Raw genomic sequence first — 19,740 nt, 5'->3', positions numbered from 1 at the left:
TTTTTCAAAAATAAACTTTTCAATAGATCTATTTAGTTACTCATAAATACACGTAAATAGATTTTGGAAAGTCATTAATGGTAATTTCATTAAATAATATTTATCATTTCTTTTTGAATTGTCATTATTATAAAAAAAACATGAAACATAACTTTAAGTAATTACGTATATCTATTAATTTATTTTTTCCCATGCAATGGTGTTAATCCTTTTAGCATCTCCTCGGGAAAATACATCATCAAAATCCTGCAAGATAAAAACAACACCACTAAGTAAAAAAAGTTTAATGTCAGTCAAATTTAATAAAGTCTTTTTGTACCTAGGTACAATTAGATTTCTTTGCTCTTAAAATACAGTCCTTAACTCTTTTTCTTTTACATAGTAACCGAAGTGAGCATATAAAACATGGACTATCCTAAACGCAACCCAAGCCAAAAAGAGGAAGAGAGGGATGATTAAAAAGAGCACATGGGCTAAATGGATAATCAAAAAGAGAGATGGGGTGGCCAAGAGAAGCAACCTTGTGACAAAGCCCAATCAATAAAGAAAACATGCTCATTAGACCAAGGGTTTGATGGTACATGCACCATAATCCAAATAGAAGAGAAACTCATGGAAAAGGGGAAAGAAAATCCTCATACTTATGAGTAATCTTTCTAACCTGAGGGGATTGCCTTCCTAAAGGGAAACTTTCCTCTTCTTTCATCCATATCCCTTTAAAATCGCAAGTATCCCATCCTTTAAGGAAGGAATCAACCACTACTCCAAGATCTTCTCCTTAACCGATCATGATCACAAGAAAAGGGAAACTAAATCTCATGGCTTAATGTGAGTCCAAATCTCATAAATTTAGGGAGATATGGGTGGAATTAAGTCTTTCCCAAACCAGCTATAATCTTCCTTAATTCTTCCCTCAGTTTTCTCCATAATTAATTAAGATCTTCACCATTTAAAAGGTTTCCATAAGGGGATGGCATATATATTTTATTATGGTTATAATCTTCTTAATTATAATTTTATTCATATTCTAGTTTTGATTTATTTTCATATGTAAGTTTTACAATTAATTTAAGATATTTTTTCCTTGTAATTCATATGGCCTAATGCTATAAATAAACCTTCAATTTATGGTTGTAATCAATCAAGTTCAAAGTAATAAAATACGAAGTGCATTTTTTAACAAGTGAGGTGTTCTTCATGCTTCTCGTTGAGTGATGAATTGAGTCAACTTGTCAAGGTAATCTTTTAACGTTTTTCTAATTCTTTAATGTTTTGAATTACCTTATTTTCTATTTCATATTAATAGCAGGTTAAATAGGGAGAGTTTATTTAGAGATTTAAATCTTTGATGCTAATTGAGTATTGTGTGAGTTTTGGATTGTATAATTAATCTTGGGTTCTGCATCATTTGATATTAGAGTTTAGACTCGACAGGAACCTTACTATCGTTGCATATTTTTTTCCTTGCACTATTATTCTCATCTATTGATAAAAAAAGAGACCCAAGCAAGAAACATCATTTTGAGGCTTTCTTTGTTTTGTACTTTACCGTTGAGCATCATCATCATCTTATTTTGTCCACTTGAATTTTTTTCCATTTTTGTTCAAGTAATCAAGTTTTCTATTTAGTAAAAGAAGAAAAAAAAGAAAATTAATCACTCATAAATCGATTATACACTTTTATTACTCAACTACTCATCACTCTCATTACAAAAGCCAATTTTTTCTTTATCTTGGTGCATCGCCAAAACTTTTCACCACCTTAAAGAAAAGTTCCCCTCTTGTTTCATCCCAAATCAATGTGCATCCATACATACATATCTCATTAACACTAGAATTCATCAACATCTTAGAGCGTGGCATATATTGAGAGTAAAAATTAAGGGCATCTTTAGTTTCCTCCTTAGGAACAAAACTAAATCCATACTTCATCTCCATAACTGTATTTTTTTGCACTCTGTTTTTTTTTTCTTTAAAGATTTAGTTCTAAGACACTACTAAGTAGCTAATTGTATCCTAGTTGCTTAGCGTAATAAAATAAACACACTTCTCATTCATATGTTGAACCATTGCTTCTAGAAGTTGTGTTATATCTTCTTTCCATGGGATTCCTTACACTGTCTTAAAATATTACTTGAATACCTTCATTTAAGAGGATCCTATCTAACACTTAACTTGTGAGAAAATAACTGAGAGGTAAAAAACAAGAGTAGGTGTGCTTAGAAAAGGGTAAAAGCTGAATTGAGTGAAAATATGAGAGACTAGTAAGTGAGTGAATTTTTTTCTACTAATCTTTTTCTTACAGGAAACTATCCTAAAATGTCCCAGAAAAGTGAAAATCAAATTCCCAAAGAAATGAAGCTCTTTATGGAAATGATGCAAAGGGAGATGACTTGAATTAATAGAGTGATAGAAGAACTCTAGATAGAGCATGATGAAGTAAGATGCAAGGTCCCCAATACACAGTGACCTAGACATTGAATCCTAAGAGATGAGGTCGAGTCCTGTAACAATGATTGGGAAGAAGACTAGACCAACCAAAGAAAAGATATGAGAGACAACAATATTTGCTTGACAAATATGAAGATCCCAAAATTCAAAGGGAGAAATGATATCGAAGTCTACCTTAAATAGGAAAGAAAAATAAAGCTAGTGTTCAATTATCACAACTATAATGAGATCAAGAAAATAAAGCTAGCAACAGTAGAATTCATTTATTATACCCTAGTTTGGTGGGACCTGCTACTACTAATAAAAAGTGAAATGGAGAGTGTCTTATCTCATCCTAAAGAGAGTTGAAATCTATAATGAGAAAAATGTTCATATCCTTTTGTTATTATAAAGAGATACACCAAAAATTATAACATTTAACGTAAAGATCCATGTTAGTTGGGCACTACCATAAGGAGATAAAGATAGTCCTAATTTGAGCCAGCATAGAAGAGGATTTAGAAACTACTAATGCTAGATATGGGTGGCTTGAATTAAGAGATTGCCAATATAGTTGAGCTGCAACTTTATGTTGAGGTAGAAGACATGTTGCATATGGTCATGAAAGTTGAGAAACAATTGAAATGTAAGGAGGCAGCAAAGGGGTTCCCCAATTCCTTTCCTAATCATGATCCAAAATAGCGAAGTAAAGATAAGAAATTCACAAGTTAGGAGCTTGAATTGAGAAAAGTCGACATTAAAGGTAATCTTAAAGCACTTACTACTTTTTAAAAGTATAACAATATCAAATGTTTTAGGTGTTTAGATATTGAGCACATTATCTCACAATGTCTTAATTAAAAAGTTATGCTATTGAAAGATAATGGAGACATTGATAGCACAACTGATAATGACAGTAATGACAACATGCCACCATTACTGGATGTTGAAGAAGATGTTAAATATCCAGTCCAGGGGGAACTTTTGGTTCTCATGAGAGTTTTGAATGTCCATGTCAATTTTTTAAACTCGTTGCTTTGTAAATGAAAATGTATATGATGTTAGCATAGATGGATTAGGACTATTCAAGCAACCAACAAATTCAAGAAAATAATCGGCCAATAAAGAGTTTAAAATTCCATTAAAATATGATAGCAACGTATGGGAAAATCTTCCCCGCTTATGAGAGATTATTTTCGCTCAAGAGAGATTTTTCTCTCAATGATGAAAGTTTAATTTTCTTTTCCATATCTTTCTCAAATGGCAAAAATGAAACCAAGATGAAGGCATTTTGGAAATCCATTACAAAGAGAATCTAATAATGTCAATCCAAGTTTCCAAGCCAAGATTATATCTTTCTAAAAAGAAGTAAGTAAAATTAACATGTGGAAATTAAAGGTATTAAACACAAGATTATGGCAGGATGCTTTCCAAAAAGGCATATTAAATCAATGACATTTAATTCACAAGATTATGGATAAAATCATAGAAGGATTCCCAAGATCATTGGCAAATTCACTTATTTTCTTATATGAAAATTCAAATCAAGAGATCTTCCAAAAATCTTTATTAAATTGAGGGATCTTCTTTAAATTAAGAGAGGTTCAAGAAATCTTCCCATATTCGAAGTCCATATCATATTTAATTCAAGAACCTTTCTATAGATATCATATCTCAACAATATTGGAAATAAATTTTTTTAATTCAAGATAGACAATTATATCTACATTAATTAGTACTATTTTTTTAATTGTGTAATTTATTATTTTTGTAAAAAAAATTGTAATCAATTAGGAGATTTTTTTTCCTTGTATTTTACTTAGCCTTCAACTATAAATAGACCTTAAAAATTGTATTCAAGAATTCAAGTTTGAAGTCAATAAAAATACAAAGTTTTCTAGTTTTTCAACTAATGAGGTTTTCTTCAACCTTTTGTTGAGTTAGAAATTGGTGTTTACTTATCAAGATTCTTCTTGTGGCATTCTAATTAATTCATTTATCTTTATTACCTTATTTCTAATCACAAGTTAATAGTGAGTTAAGTAGGAATATTTTATCTAAGAATTAAGTTTTTATTATTAATTGTAACTATGTGAGTTTTAGATTGTATTATTAATCCCGGATTCTGCATCAATATGTAGTGTTATTATAGATGGGATAATTGCACCAATATTACCAATATTATTTTAGTTGATAAACTTAGTTTGACGTATTTGCATCATCCTCACCCTTACAAGTTGTAGTAATTGACTAATTGTGGAGATATTATGATGACTAAGCAAGTATTAGTTTCTTTTTCTATTTGGTGATACATTGATAAAGTACTTTGTGATGTTATGCCCATGAATGTTAGTCACATCCTACTGGGAAGACTCTGACAATATGATAAGTATGCAATTTATGATGCCTATATGAATCGATATTCCTTTTAGCATAAGTGGTTAGAATTTTGTACTTGTATTGCTATCACTTGAGGAGGTGTTTAAAGATCAACAAAAGCTCAATAATCAAATAAATTCTGAAGAAAAAGAAGAACTAAAGAACATGAAGAGAGAATGTTATTATATAGAAAAAAAAAAGCTAAAGAGACCCTTTTTTAAGGAAAGATTATTAACTCATCTCAAACCTTATTTGTTTAATGGTGTTGTTTTACAAGACATTTTCTATAAAAAAAAGGTTTAGTGAAGCCCTAGTATAAGAAGTCTCTAATTCGAGGACAAATCATTTTCAAGAAAGGATGGAATGATGTGAGCATAAAAGGCATTGGCCATCCTAAATGCAACCCAATAGGGGGACAACCAAGATGAAAAATGGATGGCCAAGAGAAGCAAGCTTGTAACAAAGCTCAATCAATGAAAAAAACACACCCACTAGACCAAAGGTATGATGGTACATGCACCATAATCTAAATAGAAGAGAAAACCATAGAAAGGGGGAAAGAAAATCCTCCTATTTATGAGGAATCTTTCACCATATCCCCTTAAAATTGCAAGGATCTCATCCCTTAAGGAAAGAACCGACCAACATTTCAATATTTTCTCCTAAATCGATCATGATATTATAAAAAGGGAAATTAAATCCCATGGCTTAATGGGAGTTCAAATCTCACAGACTTAGGGTGGTAACTAAGTCTTTCCTAAACCAGCTATAATCTTGTTTAATTTATCCCTTAATTTTCTCTATAATTAATGAAAGTCTTTACCATTTAAGAGGTTTCCACAAAGAGATGTCATATCTACCCTATTATGGCTATAATCTTCTTAATTATAATTTTATTCATATTCTAATTTTGATTTATTTTTCTATGTAAGTTTTATAATGAATTTAGGAGATTTCATTCCTTATAATTTGCATAGCCTACAATTATAAATAGACATTCAATTCATGGTTGTAATCAATCAAGTTCAAAGTAATAAAATATAATGTTTATTTTTCAATAAGTGAGGTTTTCTTCATCATTCTTATTTAGCAAGGAATTAGGTCAACTTATCAAAATAATCTTGTGGCATTTTTTCAATTTTTTAATTTTACCAATTACCTTAGTTTCTATCACATATTGATAGCGGGTTATATAGGAAAGGTTTACTTAAGAATTTAAGTCTTTCATATTAACTGAGAATTATATGAGATTAGATTGAATAATTGATCATAGTTTCCACATCAATAACACTCTCTTTCCTTTCCATTCATTTTCTCATTTTCTTTGACTAATGGGGCATTATTATCTTTCTTGGCCTTTTTTCCCTTATTTTTATCATTTTTATTATCATGACCTAAATTCCCCTAAAGTGGTCTCTTGATCTTCATTTGGTTTTCAAATACTTCATTGGGTGATAGAAGACTAAGAACATAATTTTGACTATTAAAGTAAAAGAATAACAATTCTTAAAGCTATCATAAAATGCACGACTATCATATTATCATGGTTATACAAGTAGAATGTGATTAACATGCATGATACAACATCATAATAAACTTCGTCATTATATCGCCCATAATCAAATAAATCAGAACTTGCTTAATTACTTTTACCTCCTCACATTCATGCAATCATTATAACTTATAAGGATTAGAATATCTAGTGCATGCCAACTCCAACTTATCAACAAGTATAGTACTAGTAACATTGATACAACTATCACCATTAATAATTAGACCACACAATTCTCCATTCACAATGCAATATGTATGAAATATATTTCCTCTTTTATCACTATTTTTTTCTTTCATTTACACGTTTAAATCTTTTCTAACAACTAAAGACTCACTTTGAGCAAGGTGCTTAACAATCTCATCAATATTCTCTAATGGCAACATGCATTCATTATCTTCATTATCACTATTATGCTCACTAGCATTATCAATTTCACCATCTTTTAGCAACATAAAATTCTTATTAGGTCATTGTGACGAAATATGATCAACCTTTAAATACCAAAGCATTTAATATTGTTATGTTTCTCATTAGAGTTAAGCGTTTTAAGGTTACCTTTAGGGTTGGCCTTGACTTGTTTTTCTTTCTTCTTCAAACTAGCTTGTCCTTGGCGTGAAAATAATAAGAGACCGTTCTATGAAACTTTTAGGACTGTGCCAAGAAGCATATATTAAGAAAGTCTTAGAATGATTTTGGATGCATTACTCTAAACCCGTTGACGCTCCAGTTGAGAAGGGTCTAACCTTATGTCTTGATCAGTGGGCAAAGACAAATGAAGAGAAAAAGAAAATGAGCAATGTTTCCTATGCTAATGCAATAGGCGGTTTGATGTATGCCATGTTGTGTACACGACTAGACATTTATTTTGCAGTTGGTTTGGTAAGTTGTTATCAAAGCAACTTTGGCCCTGCTCATTGGTAAACAGTCAAGAGAATCTTGTGCTACCTTCATGGTATAAGTGACCTAATCCTCTATTATCAAGGAGGGGACTTAAGGTTAAAAGGATATTTAGATGCAGACTAGGGTGGCGAATGGGATCAGTTTAAGTTGATCTCAGGATATGTTTTTGTCCTAGGTGAAGGTGCCATATCTTGGTGTAGTAAAAAGCAAGACTGCATCGCTTTATCTACAATGGAAGCAGAGTATGTTGCTCGTTGTCTTGCTATATAAGAGACAATTTAGTTAAGAAGCTTTCTATAGGATCTCAACATCACCTCTAAAGTTGATGAACTTGTAGAAATGCATTGTGACAATACTACTGTCATCCAATATACTCTGGATCCAAAATTTCATAGGAAAACCAAGCATATTAAGAGGCATTATCATTTCGTTCGAGGTGCCGTCAAAAAGGGGAAAGTTGTTATTAAGTATATATCTACTAGCAAAATGGTTGTTGATCCTTTGACTAAACCTATACCTAGAGATGTTTTTCGGGGTCATGTAAAGAGTTTAGGTTTGTGTAAGCTTTAATTTTCGAATGAGATTTGATACGTAATGGACATATGTTTATATGTATTGATCATTCATGAAATAAATGTTGTTTTTTATGAAATATTCATGAACATAATTGCATGATTGACATGTAATAATGTCACCAGGCTTTATGATTGACCTTATTACACGAGTGATCTCCCTAACGCTTGAGTAGAAGGTAGGATAAGATTAAATCATATTGACGTTAAGTATGTGCAATATGAATCGTCTTTATACATGTGTTATATTAATGACAAAATATTAAAATTTTATAGTCATTTTAGTAAGTTTAAGATGAGACTCTAGAGAGTCGAGTATGAAACATACTTGATTTCAAACTAAAGCCTTAGAGCCGAATATCGAGTATCAGGTCATACATTGAATATGTTGATCAAGTGGCTCGAGTTAGATACTTGACCAATATCTGGACTTGTGATTCGCACAACATAGAAGAGTGAGATGCCCAACTTAGTGGGAGTTATGTTATGACATACATATCATATTGTATGTGCTATATGACGACCAATATAGGGAATGACAAAATAATTTCCTACTTTGTCACTATGTGAAACCTATGGACTCTTATGTCCTCCTTGTATGATACTCTTCGACTTGGAGCTATCACATGAAGTCAAGATTTGATGTTACTACTTTATTATGTTTCCAAGGGCCACGACCTATACGGTCCAACAGAGCATGTTAGGAAAGCAGTCAAGTTGAGATGGATTGTTATGAGTGTCTAAGGAAGAATCTTTCTTACATCGTTACATAAGCACGGGCAGTTATATTTTGTATATAACCAAGTAATATAATTATAGCATAGAGTGACAGTGTATATTAACGGTGATGTTCAAATGATCTAGGTATTATAAATTTGAAAGTGTTATATTAGTTATATGGTAACTTAATATAATACTACTTGTTGCCTTTTGGTCACACACCCTATATCCTGCATAAAACATGAGAGATATGTTGATGTGGTAGTATATTATAGTTGGTGTGGCTTGTGTGGTCGAGTGGGAGATGTTGTATAAAATTAGCAACGTCCAGAATATCCATTGTAAAAAGGCACGATCCTTCCTAAGTTTATAAGATAGAAACTCTTCTTATAAAAGGGTATGACTCTTTGTGAGTATATAAGGGAGAAAAAAATTATTTTTGTTCACTGAAGAAAGTATATAACATTCAGAAAAAATATATTATTATTCTCTCTCTCACGTTAAGTTAAATCATAAGCAGACTTGGGTTTTGGGGTGTGAAGATTACCCGAAACTCTAGTAGCATCTAAGAGAAAATAAAAAACATCAATAATTGTTCTATATAGGTAGAAAAGAAAACATTTTATTCTATTGCTTCTGCATTAAGGTTGACTTGATGAATAGGTTGACTTCGATCAATTTGAAGCAACAATAAAATGAATTAAATTAATCAATGCGAAACCAAAAACAAGAACTTGTAATTGGTTAGACCTAAACAAGAGTAAACAAATTAAACAAAAATAATAAGAAAGTGAATTAGTAAATGATGAGCATATTCGGTTTGGACATAATTTTAGTTTTTTATTTTTTTATTTTTATAAAGAGTGAATTAAGGCGGAAACTTAAGAAGAAAAACGCACAAAACAACTAAGTACAAGAACAAAAATGAATTTGTCCAAGATGGATAGATTCAGGTACACTATGAAAATAAAAGAAAATAACACAAAATAAAGAAGATGAATTGAGATTTATCTAGTGCTAAGCTCTAATACCCATTTGATGCAGAACCCAATATTAACATGAAATTTAAATCCATACATAAATAATTAGTATTAGAACTTCAATCTAAAGAACTCTCCCTATTTAACTCACAAGTAGCATATAGTTAAAATTAAGTTGATTGGGATGAAAAAAAAAAAAAAGAATTGATTAAAACATCACAAGATGTAATTGGGATGAAAGAAAAAAAATTAATTAAAACGCCACAAGAAATTTTTAGTAAGTTAAAACCAATTCTTGATGCAACAAGAAGATTAAAAAATTTCACAAATTGTAAAAGATAACCTTTCACCAAAATTGTTTTTCAATAGTATAATGAAGAAAAATAAACATAAGATAGTCTTATATAGGGGATGTCACACTAATCCCAATCCTTAAAAGGAGTATGAGATAATCATATTGTTTAGATGTAATCTAATAATCTAAATATTAAAACCTAATCCAAATAAGAAAAAAAATATTAATCCATGTGGATTAATGAATCCTACATGACTACTAAATAATTAATCCATGTGGCATAAGGATTCCTAATATAAATAATCCTATGTTGCATAAAGACTCCTAATTAAAAACCAATTCCCACATTACATATGACTATTTAATTAAAATCTTGGACTTTATTCTTTATGTATTTGACATTGGTTATTCGACCCAATGACTTATAGAAGATTAATAGGCTACTTCCCCATGTGACTTAGTGAAATTGACCCATTTCTTTCATGGCTCTCCAATTTTAACCCAGACCTTCGTTCTTTATTGATTCATTCTTGAACATAAGCTTCAAAGACTTACTTGAGTCTCTTAACTCGTGATCTAGTGAATGGCCTACTTGACATAATGATGTTTGGGCCATGTGGCCTATTTGCATATTGAATTGTGTTCATACTATACTTTGCATTCATACTATGCTCATCTCCTTGCACACACATTCTATCATGCTTTATGTCTTGATCTCCATTAAGAGGGATGTCAAAAGGCTTGTATGTATGGCCCAAAAGCTCGAGCCCTGAGGAAAGGAAAACTTTGGTCGCATGGCCTGTATTACACGTGTTCGTGTGAGTGTGTTTATATTAGTGTATTAGGGTCACATATTTTAATTCTGTGTGCAGGATGTTGATACAACACATTTATTCATTAATCTATAAATATCTCATAATTATGTTTCGAACTTTCTGTACTCATTTAATATTACATCTTACTAGGGTTTCTCTCAGCCACCTCTATTCTCTTTCAAACTCTATATGATTTTTCTTGTGTATCATTAATATTTTCTTTTTTTTTCTCCACAAATTTCGAAAAAAGACTTAAAACGAGATTTTCTTACATACACCTTATTATAATTATTAATAAACATTTATATTTAGGCAACATTAATGCTCGTTAGGATTTTTTATTTGAAGAGCCTCAACTCGGTAATTAAATTTTTATTGATTTAGGAAGATAATTTTATTTATAAATAAAGAATGTACGAATGGACATTAATTAGCAATAAAATTCTAAAAAGGCTGGATTTACTTGCTATAAATCTGACGCTGGGTGGATGCCATGTAAGAGTTTGGTTCTAATGAATAATCTCTCCTGGCTCCACTTGTCCCCAAGTCCTTTCCCCACGTACACCAATTGACCCTCCATGTGTTCGCTCCCTAGACCATCTTCTCCTCACCCCCTGTTTTCTCTCTTACCTGTCTTCTTCGAACGGCTTCGCCTCCTCTCTCCTATTTATGCCTGCGTCTCCCTGCCTAAAAGGAAATTTCTTTCCATCACCTCAGAGATGAAGTATGCCAGATTTGAGGGACAAGGCTCGAAAAAGGCGAGAAGTGCGCCGGAGCAAGCTTCAAATGAGGCCAATGCGTTTCTTGAAAGTAGTGGGTGCAGCCGCTAATATGAATTCTTCTTTTGATATGGGTAACTTCGTCGGTGTCAACACTAATAGTAACAGGAAGAGAAGATTGAAGGAGTCATCTTCATGCGACGCCAAAGATCCTTGCAATTGTCAGGGGCGGAATTATAGTACTGTGCCAGATAGAGGAGATACACCTGCTGACGTACTATTGTCAGATCAAAATAAAGAGGCTGGGCAGGAGCCTAAGAGGTTGACGTCGCACGGACTTGTGTCGGTGATAGGGAGGCGGAGGGCGACGGAGGACGCAGTCGCGGTGGCGCTCGGAGAGATCGAATCGTTCGATTTCTTCGGGGTTTACGACGGACACGGGGGTTCCAGGGTCGCCGACGCTTGTAGAGATAGGATGCATCGGCTTGTGTCGGAGGAGGTGCGGAGACGGGGGCCATGTGTAGTCGAGGGATTGGAGTACTGGGAGAAAGTGTTGGTGGCTTCCTTCGCCAAGATGGACGAAGAGGTGGGTGGTGGTTCTTCTAGAACCAGAGGTCCTGTGGCGGCGCCGGCGGCAGCAGAAGAACATGAGTCGGCGGTGAGAGAGACGGTGGCAAAAAATGTTGGTTCCACAGCTTTGGTGGTGATGGTGGGGAAGGAGGAGATAGTTGTAGCAAATTGCGGCGACTCCAGGGTGGTGTTGTGCCGAGATGGTATTGCTCTGCCTTTGTCTCGTGATCATAAGGTATATGTTTTATCTTTCTTCTTCATATTTTTGCTCACTTTTAATTATGGCTTCTAACACTTACATTACAACGACTGAAAAATTCTGGGTGTCTGTTAAAATTTTCAGACTAAGCTTGAATTTATTTATTTTATATGTATATGCATATCCTTTTTTATTCATGACACACAATATGGGACGAATGAATATAGAAGATCGCAAAAAGAAATTTGCACTGATCTGTTTCTTGTTTACAAAAGCCTGACAGGCCAGATGAAAAAGACAGAGTAGAAGCAGCGGGAGGGAGAGTGTTAAACTGGAATGGTTGCCGTGTGTTAGGAGTTCTTGCTACTTCAAGATCAATAGGTATATGGGTATTAAATTTAATTACAAATATATATGTGTGTGTGTGTATTTAGGTTACAGAGAATGATGTGGATGCAGGAGATGAGTATCTAAAGCCGTATGTAATATCAGAACCGGAGGTGACGATGAGTAAGCGGATGGAGTCGGATGCATTTCTAATTATAGCGAGTGATGGGTTGTGGGATGTAGTTTCTAATGAGATTGCTTGTGAGGTAGTGAAGAGATGTCTTGATGGGGAAATAAAAGGGCGGTTCTCGGTGGGCTTCGGCCGCGAGCGGGCAGAAGAGGCGGCGGCCATCCTCGCTGAGCTTGCTATGGCACGAGGAAGCAAAGACAACATCAGTGTAATTGTTGTTGTCCTGAAAAACTTGACGGCCAACATCACTTGATGTTCATTTCTTTCCTTTTTTTGCTCTCAGTTTCAACCGCAGAGATAATTTTTGTTTTTACTTTTCCTTTTTTAAATCTTATGAATATATATATATATATATATATATAAAATATAGATATATGTACAAACAAGTTTCGTTCCAGAGTAGGCCGTACAAAATGGAAAAACTTGAGGCTCTTTGCAATTTGGATATGAGTCCTGAAATCCTTCATGGGTTGTTCCAAGATCCCCTGTTCTGCAATCTGGAGAAGAGCTTGTTTTCTTTTTTTTCAATTCAGTTTCAACCTAGAGACAGTTTTTCTTTTACTTCATTTTTAATCTCATGAATATCTATATATATATATATGTATTCACAAACAAGTTTTGCAATTTGGATGATGATGATTCCTTAAATCCTTCATGAGTTGTTTCAAGATCCCCGGTTCTGCAATCTGGAGAAGAGCTTTTTATTTATTTTTTTCTTTTCTGTTTTTTTTACTTTGTCAGTGTTTCAAGTGGATAAACTAAGTCTGCTGATGATGGCAACCAAAACCCATTTTGGAGGGCATGAATCCAAAGGCAGAGATGTAAGCAATAAAGCTGTAATTTTCGGTATTTTTTGGGGTTTTGCCCAAGTATTATGCAAAGTTTTGACTTATGAGAAGAGCATGATCTCAGCATATTCTTTAAATAAATCATCTATCCATCTCTCTATAGAAGAAAATGTAGGAACATATTAAATGAATGCTATGGAGAAAAGTCGATACATCCAGAAAAGTTTTTGGAGTAAATAAGAATCAGGGAAAACATAATGTCATTACACAAACTATACTTTTAAAATGTTGTAATGCTTACAAACGCCAAAAGAAACTGAAAGAAGAAAAGAAAAAGCTGTTTCTGAACTACAGGGAAAGGAAAAGACCCCTTGCAAATCTATTGAGAAGTCATTTTCTTCATCACTTCTCCATTGTCACTCTTTCAAATCTCTCTATGTAACACTTAAACAAAGTGGAGGAGAAAGAGGATGAGCACTCTTTTTTTTAAACCGTCTCTTCACTCCTTTCATCCCCCTACCTTCTTATTTAACCTAATATTCTCTAAAACCCTACAGAACAAGTTGAAAATCCCCCAAATATAAAGACAACTCTTTTTTTCTTCTTTTTCTCCGGACTGCTTTCTGTATACCTGCACAATTCTTACACTACAAATCCCAGAAACTATGTGAAACACCATGTTCTATAATCAAGTTACTTATCCCAAAGTGTAGCTTGAAACTGACACGTGTGCTGCGGAAGCAGAATGAATGTAGACAAACTCCATACTTTTTCCAGTTGGTAAAGAGTTTAGCCATGACGGGAAGCTATAAGAGGTTCCAGACTTTTTGAGACCCCATAGAGGACCATAAAGCTGGTTGATTGCAAGCTTCAAATCCTTCAGAGTCTTGCCAGAGTTGTTGGTCACGACAGTGGAGTATCTGTGGTAAGTTTTTCCCTTGGAATTCCACGAGGTTGTTACCTTCTGCATGATGGCAATGGGACCAGAAGTTGAAACTGAAAACAGAACAGCTCAGTTAGACTAGAACTAGATGTTCCATGTATTTCCTGTCAAAAACAAATAAACAAAGGGAAACAGAATAGTACCTGGAGCTGGAGTTAACTTTGGTTTGGGTGTTGGCTCTGTAGCAATGGGATTAGGGGCAGGAACAACCACTGTAAAAGCAATCCAGTTACGTGATGATCAGTATGCAGGTAGGCTACACCGAAAATTACTTGATCAAAGTGAAAAGAGTAAGGTAACGTACCTGGAAGGAGTTGGTTAAATCCACCATGACCCCCACTTAATCTAGCCAATATACCAAGCAGAGGAGCATTGTTATAAGTAGCGGGTTCTGTTTGCTCATAGTTGTCTCTTTCATCAGCAAAGCTGTCGTAGGCATCGGGGCCTCCAACTATTGCACCAGCGAGGATGTTGGGATCACTTCCTTTCCTGCTGAACCAAGTAGCATAGCCCCCTCTGCAGCTCACAAATGTAGGGTTGACCTTAATGGAAACAATTGAAGAACCCCTGTGATGAACTTGTCGTGGATAATTGTTTCCATAGCCCACCATGTAACTTGTTGCTCTCGGGTTGTCTCCCAGAATGTAGTCGACCTGAGCACCAAATGTTCCGGATCATTAAATTTCGTTCTTTCTTTTAACTTGAGAGGTCAATTTACTTTCTTTATATTCAAAGATGTAATATAAATTCAAGTACTGCAAATATAGGAAGTAGACATTTGACGACTACCTGAGATTTTGCAAAAGAGAGAAGCTGGTTTGGTGCGACATTGCCGGCAGCACATTTCAAGTTTCTCCCAGCAGAAGTGAGGTAGTCCGAGTAGACGGTTGCCAAGAATGAGGCACTAGTAACAAACTGCATGTTGTTCCACCGCTGGCGGAAAATCAAGCCACCAGGAGTCTTCTGAACATTTCTGCTGCCTTTTCCAATAAGTGAACACATGAAGTATTCAGCCTTCTGCTGGTATCTCTCAAAAACTGGCGCATGACGACCAGCTTTTCCTTGCATTAGGAACTGAAAGAAAAGATTAGCCAAATTAATAGTTTGCACACCAATCCCATTATTCTCTCAAACTAATTGGCCGAGACTAACCATTTACTGCTGTAATATTGTTAACTATCATGGGAAAATCAGTTCAATCTATTACAATAAATTTAAATAACAGAACGGTATAGAGGACATTTACTTGAAGAATGAATTACCTTAGCCACAAGGGTCTGAACCCCAGCATACTTGACATCCCAACCAAACTCGGTCATTCCCCATCCAGTTCCACCCATGGAGTCACCATTGTTTCCAAGATAATTCAGGTAGTACTGGTTGTTAGTTGCTTGATACAACCATGAAGCAGCCCACAACAACTCATCCTGTGAGTACATATCAATCAATTCAGCAAAACATGGTCATCTCAGTTTCGATTTTGACAAAAGAGGGGAAGTCTTAGTTTGTTAAGCGATGTAAAAATACAATGAAACGAATACATACATTGTAGCCACTGACAGATCGGTAATATTTCTGTGCCACAGTAATAGTGCTATCATATTTGCCTCTGTATTTGTCCGCAAAATCGAACAGCTGAAAACAAGAAGCAAATGAATGTTAATCCCAACATAAGTAGTGCATGTCTGCGAAATAATGAAGATAGAAAGGGTAATATAGGAATAAAAAAGGTCCTAATTTTTCAAGTAACAAATTGCATATGAGTTCCTAGTTTATATATAACTATAATCTACGCTGATATTTTTTTCAATAATATCTGTTACAATTATATGTACAGAAGAATAAACATTCAAATTTCTATTATAATGAACCAATAAAGATTTGATTATTATTTAAAAAAAAAAAAAAAAAAAAAATCTGTTAAAAACTTTGACGTAAATTTTCTCTTACAAAGTTTCTTAAGAATTGTTTATTTCAAGTTGAAAACATGATGTGTGGCTGTGAGAGAGCACCGACAGAGATGGCACGTGACAAGTTTGAGACTGATGTGCGGGCATAAAAATGGACGGTTAGGGTCGCAATGTACGACAGATCTGTACGGTCCACAGACATGACCCGTGATAAACGGCGAGGACCGTCTGTATATTTGTGGATCCGACCTATGCGCCGTAAAACCTTTTACCCCCAATCTAGATTTTTTTTTTTTGTTTTTTACACATTTTTATTCATTTGTGTGTATTGAAAAAATATACCAACATTATTTTTTAAATATCTCATCATATTTCTACTAGGATTTTTTAAACATTATTCTTATTTTAATTATTATATTATCTAATATATTGTATAAGCTTAAATACAAAAATGATTCCAGCGCAATTAAACTTCTCTGATTAAGCCTTCAATTTTTTTTACCATATATAAGTTTTCTATGTCATAAACTTAATATACTTGTATAAATTTGTATTATAAATCACCTAAAACGACATCGCTTTAAGAAAAACATGTTTTGAAAACCTTGATAAATCATAGTTCCTGACATAGATAAGCATTGCTAGCTGCCAAATTCCGCCATTAATGACCTCAACCAAAACAGCGGCGAACTCTGCCAATAAATGTAGAGCTAACGTGCGCTGGCAAAACGCAACCAACACTCTGACAAGAAAAGCGAAGCATCGTAACCGTCTATTTACTACGAGAGTCTCGCTAACGTGCGCTCAGACCTATTATGGAATGCCTAACTGCATTTTTTCTGCTTTTTGGAAACAGTGAAAACAGTTGCAGCGAAGAAAGAGGTGCTCTTTTCCCCAAAAAAAAAAAAAAAAGAAAAAGAAAGAAAGGCATAAAACCTGATGGGCATGGCGGAGGAGCAGGTTGGCGTAGGACGGGTTGGAGCGGCGGAAGACGATGGAGGCAGCGGCCATAGCGGCGGCGGTTTCTCCGGCGAGATCTGACCCGGGGTTGCTGGGGTCGATCTTGTAGGCGCGCCTGTCGGTGGTCATGTCCTCAGGTCTTTGCCAACAGTAGTGGTCAGTGTTGCCATCTCCCACCTAATTAAACCGTTTTAAAATAGATTATGATCTGAAAAATCTGATAAATTAATTAATTATTATTAAATTTCCGAGATAATCAATCTTATTGAAAAGGACAAGAAACTAATTAAAAGAAATTATTAAAAAAAAAAACTACCAAGGATTGAAAAAATTACATGTTGAGCAAACAGATTAAAGTAAATAGTCCTCAAATGGTTTCTTATGAAGATAGGAACACTCTTGAAATTTCAAACAGCAAATTGAGCTAAAAAGAAAATAAAGATGAAAAAGTAGGGAAGGTACCTCGCCATAGAGGACATAAGGTTGAGGATGTGCTTTAATGAAGTAGTCAGTGCCCCACTTAACGGCATCCATGGCATGTCCCAGCTCTCCACTTGCGGCCATTTGCTTACCGTACTCGATTATGCTCCATGACATCATAGTTACTGTGAATGCCATTGGCAATCCAAACTTCACGTTGTCCCCTGCATCGTAGTAGCCTCCTACCAGATCCACCTGCAATTTTCAAAACCAGTTTAATCCAGCATTCGAATACAAATCAAATTGAAAAAGAAAATCTAACTACTGAGCAACTTACTCCGCTAGCCTTGCCATCGTTTAGACCAGAATGGGCTCTCCATGTGACTCGCTGTGTAGAAGGAAGGTAACCGGATCTCTGCGCTTCAAAGAAGAGAATGCTCTTGCTCAGAGCTTGGCCGTAATCATGACCGGCTATGGCTAAAGGAAGGCAAATAAGAAGAACCAGAGGAGCCACAGAGACGAGTCTCTCCATACTAGCAACAGTCGATAAAAGAAAAACAATTGTTTCGGTAAAATCGTAAATGCAGAATCACTCCGGATCTTTTCTTTTCTATTTTGCAGAAACCAATTCCTTGAGAAAAGATGAATGAAGAGAAAATTGGCAATGTCGGTATGATGTATTCAGCTGAAAATTACTGATAAATCCCACCAACGAGGAGAGAAGAAGAGCAGAAAGACATGAGAGGTGTGGAGTGAATGAGAGTCCAACACCAACACAAGAGTCTATATAGGGGGGGGGGAGGAAAGGAAGGTACATTAATTAATTGGTTTATTTTTTTCAATTCATATTTCGTTTTTTAAATTACTGAAGAAAAAAAAAATCATAGAAAAATAATTACGGATAGTTTATTAAAAAATATATATATATATAATTTCCAGGGTTAAAAGGAAAAATGTTTATTTATTATATATTAATAAATGCTCTCGTATGAATTGACCATAATACCCTTATAAAAGAATGAAACAAAAAAATCTATGTTAATAATTAAGTGGGCTTCCTTCAAAAATTTGTTGACCTTTAAATTTAAATTCAATCCCGTAAGTATGATGAAATTTTTATTGTTATTTGTCAAAATATATATCATTTCAATTTTTATGAATTTGTAAATTAATTTACATAGTCTGTTTCTACATTGATTCCGGACATTATGTTGTAAATCAGTTGTCTAGATTAATGGAATTTATTTATTTATTTATTTTTTATTTTTACTGCAAAGGAAAAACATTATTTTATTATAAAATTCACACTTAATTGATTATGTTACTTAATACAATGCATTTTAAATTTTAAAAGTACTCTTTCAATTCCATATTATAATTACATAAATAAATAACTAACTGCACATAAACTATAAATTGTAAGGCTGCATTTGATTCTTTGACATGTTTTCCAATTCCAAGAACAAAAAACCTTTTTTATTAATAAATAAAAAAAAAAACCATGTTCAGTAATTAAAAATAATTTATTTTTTTTCTGAAAATATCAAAAAATTATATTTTCTAATCGTTTTTTTATTCTAAAAAATAGGGATGAAGGGTGATGATGACCCAGATATATATATATATAAATTCTTTAATACAATAGATTTTGTATTTATGTGATTATATAAAGTGGGGAATACTAGATATAAAATAGATATGATAATTATCAAACTTTTAATTCAATTTATTACACATATGGTTATATAACAGCAACTTTTAACCTTATTAATATAAACAGAGTAAATGGTAAATAAATTACATATATCATATATTTTTGTTATGTAAAACGTTTTAGTCTAATTTTGATTTGCTACAAAAAGTGTAATGCTTTTTTATTATTTTTCTACCAAATGATGAAATTGATATTTAAGTAGTGCAACGAATTTAATTAATTTAATGATGATCACCAGCATATCTACTGTTTATTATGTATGTGTGTATGTATATATATATATATTTTGCCTCCAGCAATTTATGCAGTCGTGAATCTTCTCGCAAATTAATTGCTACAAGTATAACATTGCTC

At 33.7% G+C, this 19,740-nt stretch overlaps 2 protein-coding genes across 3 annotated transcripts; one reads left to right on the top strand and one right to left on the bottom strand.

The window, feature by feature from the left end:
• The first annotated feature begins 11,239 nt into the window (after nt 1-11,239).
• LOC110825723 (protein phosphatase 2C 51-like) lies at nt 11,240-13,500 on the top strand. Of its 2 annotated transcripts, none has more exons than XM_022056208.2 (3): nt 11,240-12,170; nt 12,410-12,515; nt 12,627-13,500. In XM_022056208.2, the coding sequence occupies exons 1-3, from the start codon at nt 11,373-11,375 to the stop codon at nt 12,902-12,904; spliced, it is 1,182 nt and encodes a 393-aa protein (XP_021911900.2). In that variant the 5' UTR covers nt 11,240-11,372; the 3' UTR covers nt 12,905-13,500. The 2 variants fall into 2 exon arrangements, with proteins under 2 accessions (XP_021911900.2, XP_021911899.2); XM_022056207.2 differs by having other exon boundaries at nt 11,244-12,170; nt 12,594-13,500.
• Nucleotides 13,501-13,682: 182 nt separating this feature from the next.
• Nucleotides 13,683-18,445, bottom strand: GH9C2 (glycosyl hydrolase 9C2). Its single transcript, XM_022056206.2, has 9 exons — nt 18,010-18,445; nt 17,715-17,927; nt 17,229-17,429; nt 15,928-16,017; nt 15,645-15,809; nt 15,172-15,456; nt 14,687-15,035; nt 14,526-14,594; nt 13,683-14,435 (listed from the first exon to the last, which is right to left on the bottom strand). Exons 1-9 carry the CDS (start codon nt 18,202-18,204, stop codon nt 14,137-14,139), a joined length of 1,866 nt encoding a protein of 621 aa, XP_021911898.1. The 5' UTR covers nt 18,205-18,445; the 3' UTR covers nt 13,683-14,136.
• Between the last annotated feature and the right edge of the window lie 1,295 nt (nt 18,446-19,740).

This window comes from Carica papaya, chromosome 4 (genome assembly GCF_054855325.1).
Source record: "Carica papaya isolate Zhongbai chromosome 4, ASM5485532v1, whole genome shotgun sequence".
NCBI lineage: Eukaryota > Viridiplantae > Streptophyta > Magnoliopsida > Brassicales > Caricaceae > Carica > Carica papaya.
Note: the sequence above shows the minus strand (reverse complement) of the source record. Positions and strands in the feature narration are given on the sequence as shown.

Coding starts and splice junctions, on each gene's coding strand:
- LOC110825723 (XM_022056207.2), top strand. CDS start 11,373: ATGCCAGATTTGAGGGACAAGGCTCGAAAAAGGCGAGAAGTGCGCCGG. Junction 12,171..12,409: donor CTTTGTCTCGTGATCATAAG/GTATATGTTTTA, acceptor TGTTTACAAAAG/CCTGACAGGCCAGATGAAAA. Junction 12,516..12,593: donor TGCTACTTCAAGATCAATAG/GTATATGGGTAT, acceptor ATGTGGATGCAG/GAGATGAGTATCTAAAGCCG.
- GH9C2 (XM_022056206.2), bottom strand. CDS start 18,204: ATGGAGAGACTCGTCTCTGTGGCTCCTCTGGTTCTTCTTATTTGCCTT. Junction 17,928..18,009: donor ACGATGGCAAGGCTAGCGGA/GTAAGTTGCTCA, acceptor TGAAAATTGCAG/GTGGATCTGGTAGGAGGCTA. Junction 16,018..17,228: donor TCCTCCGCCATGCCCATCAG/GTTTTATGCCTT, acceptor TCTTGTTTTCAG/CTGTTCGATTTTGCGGACAA.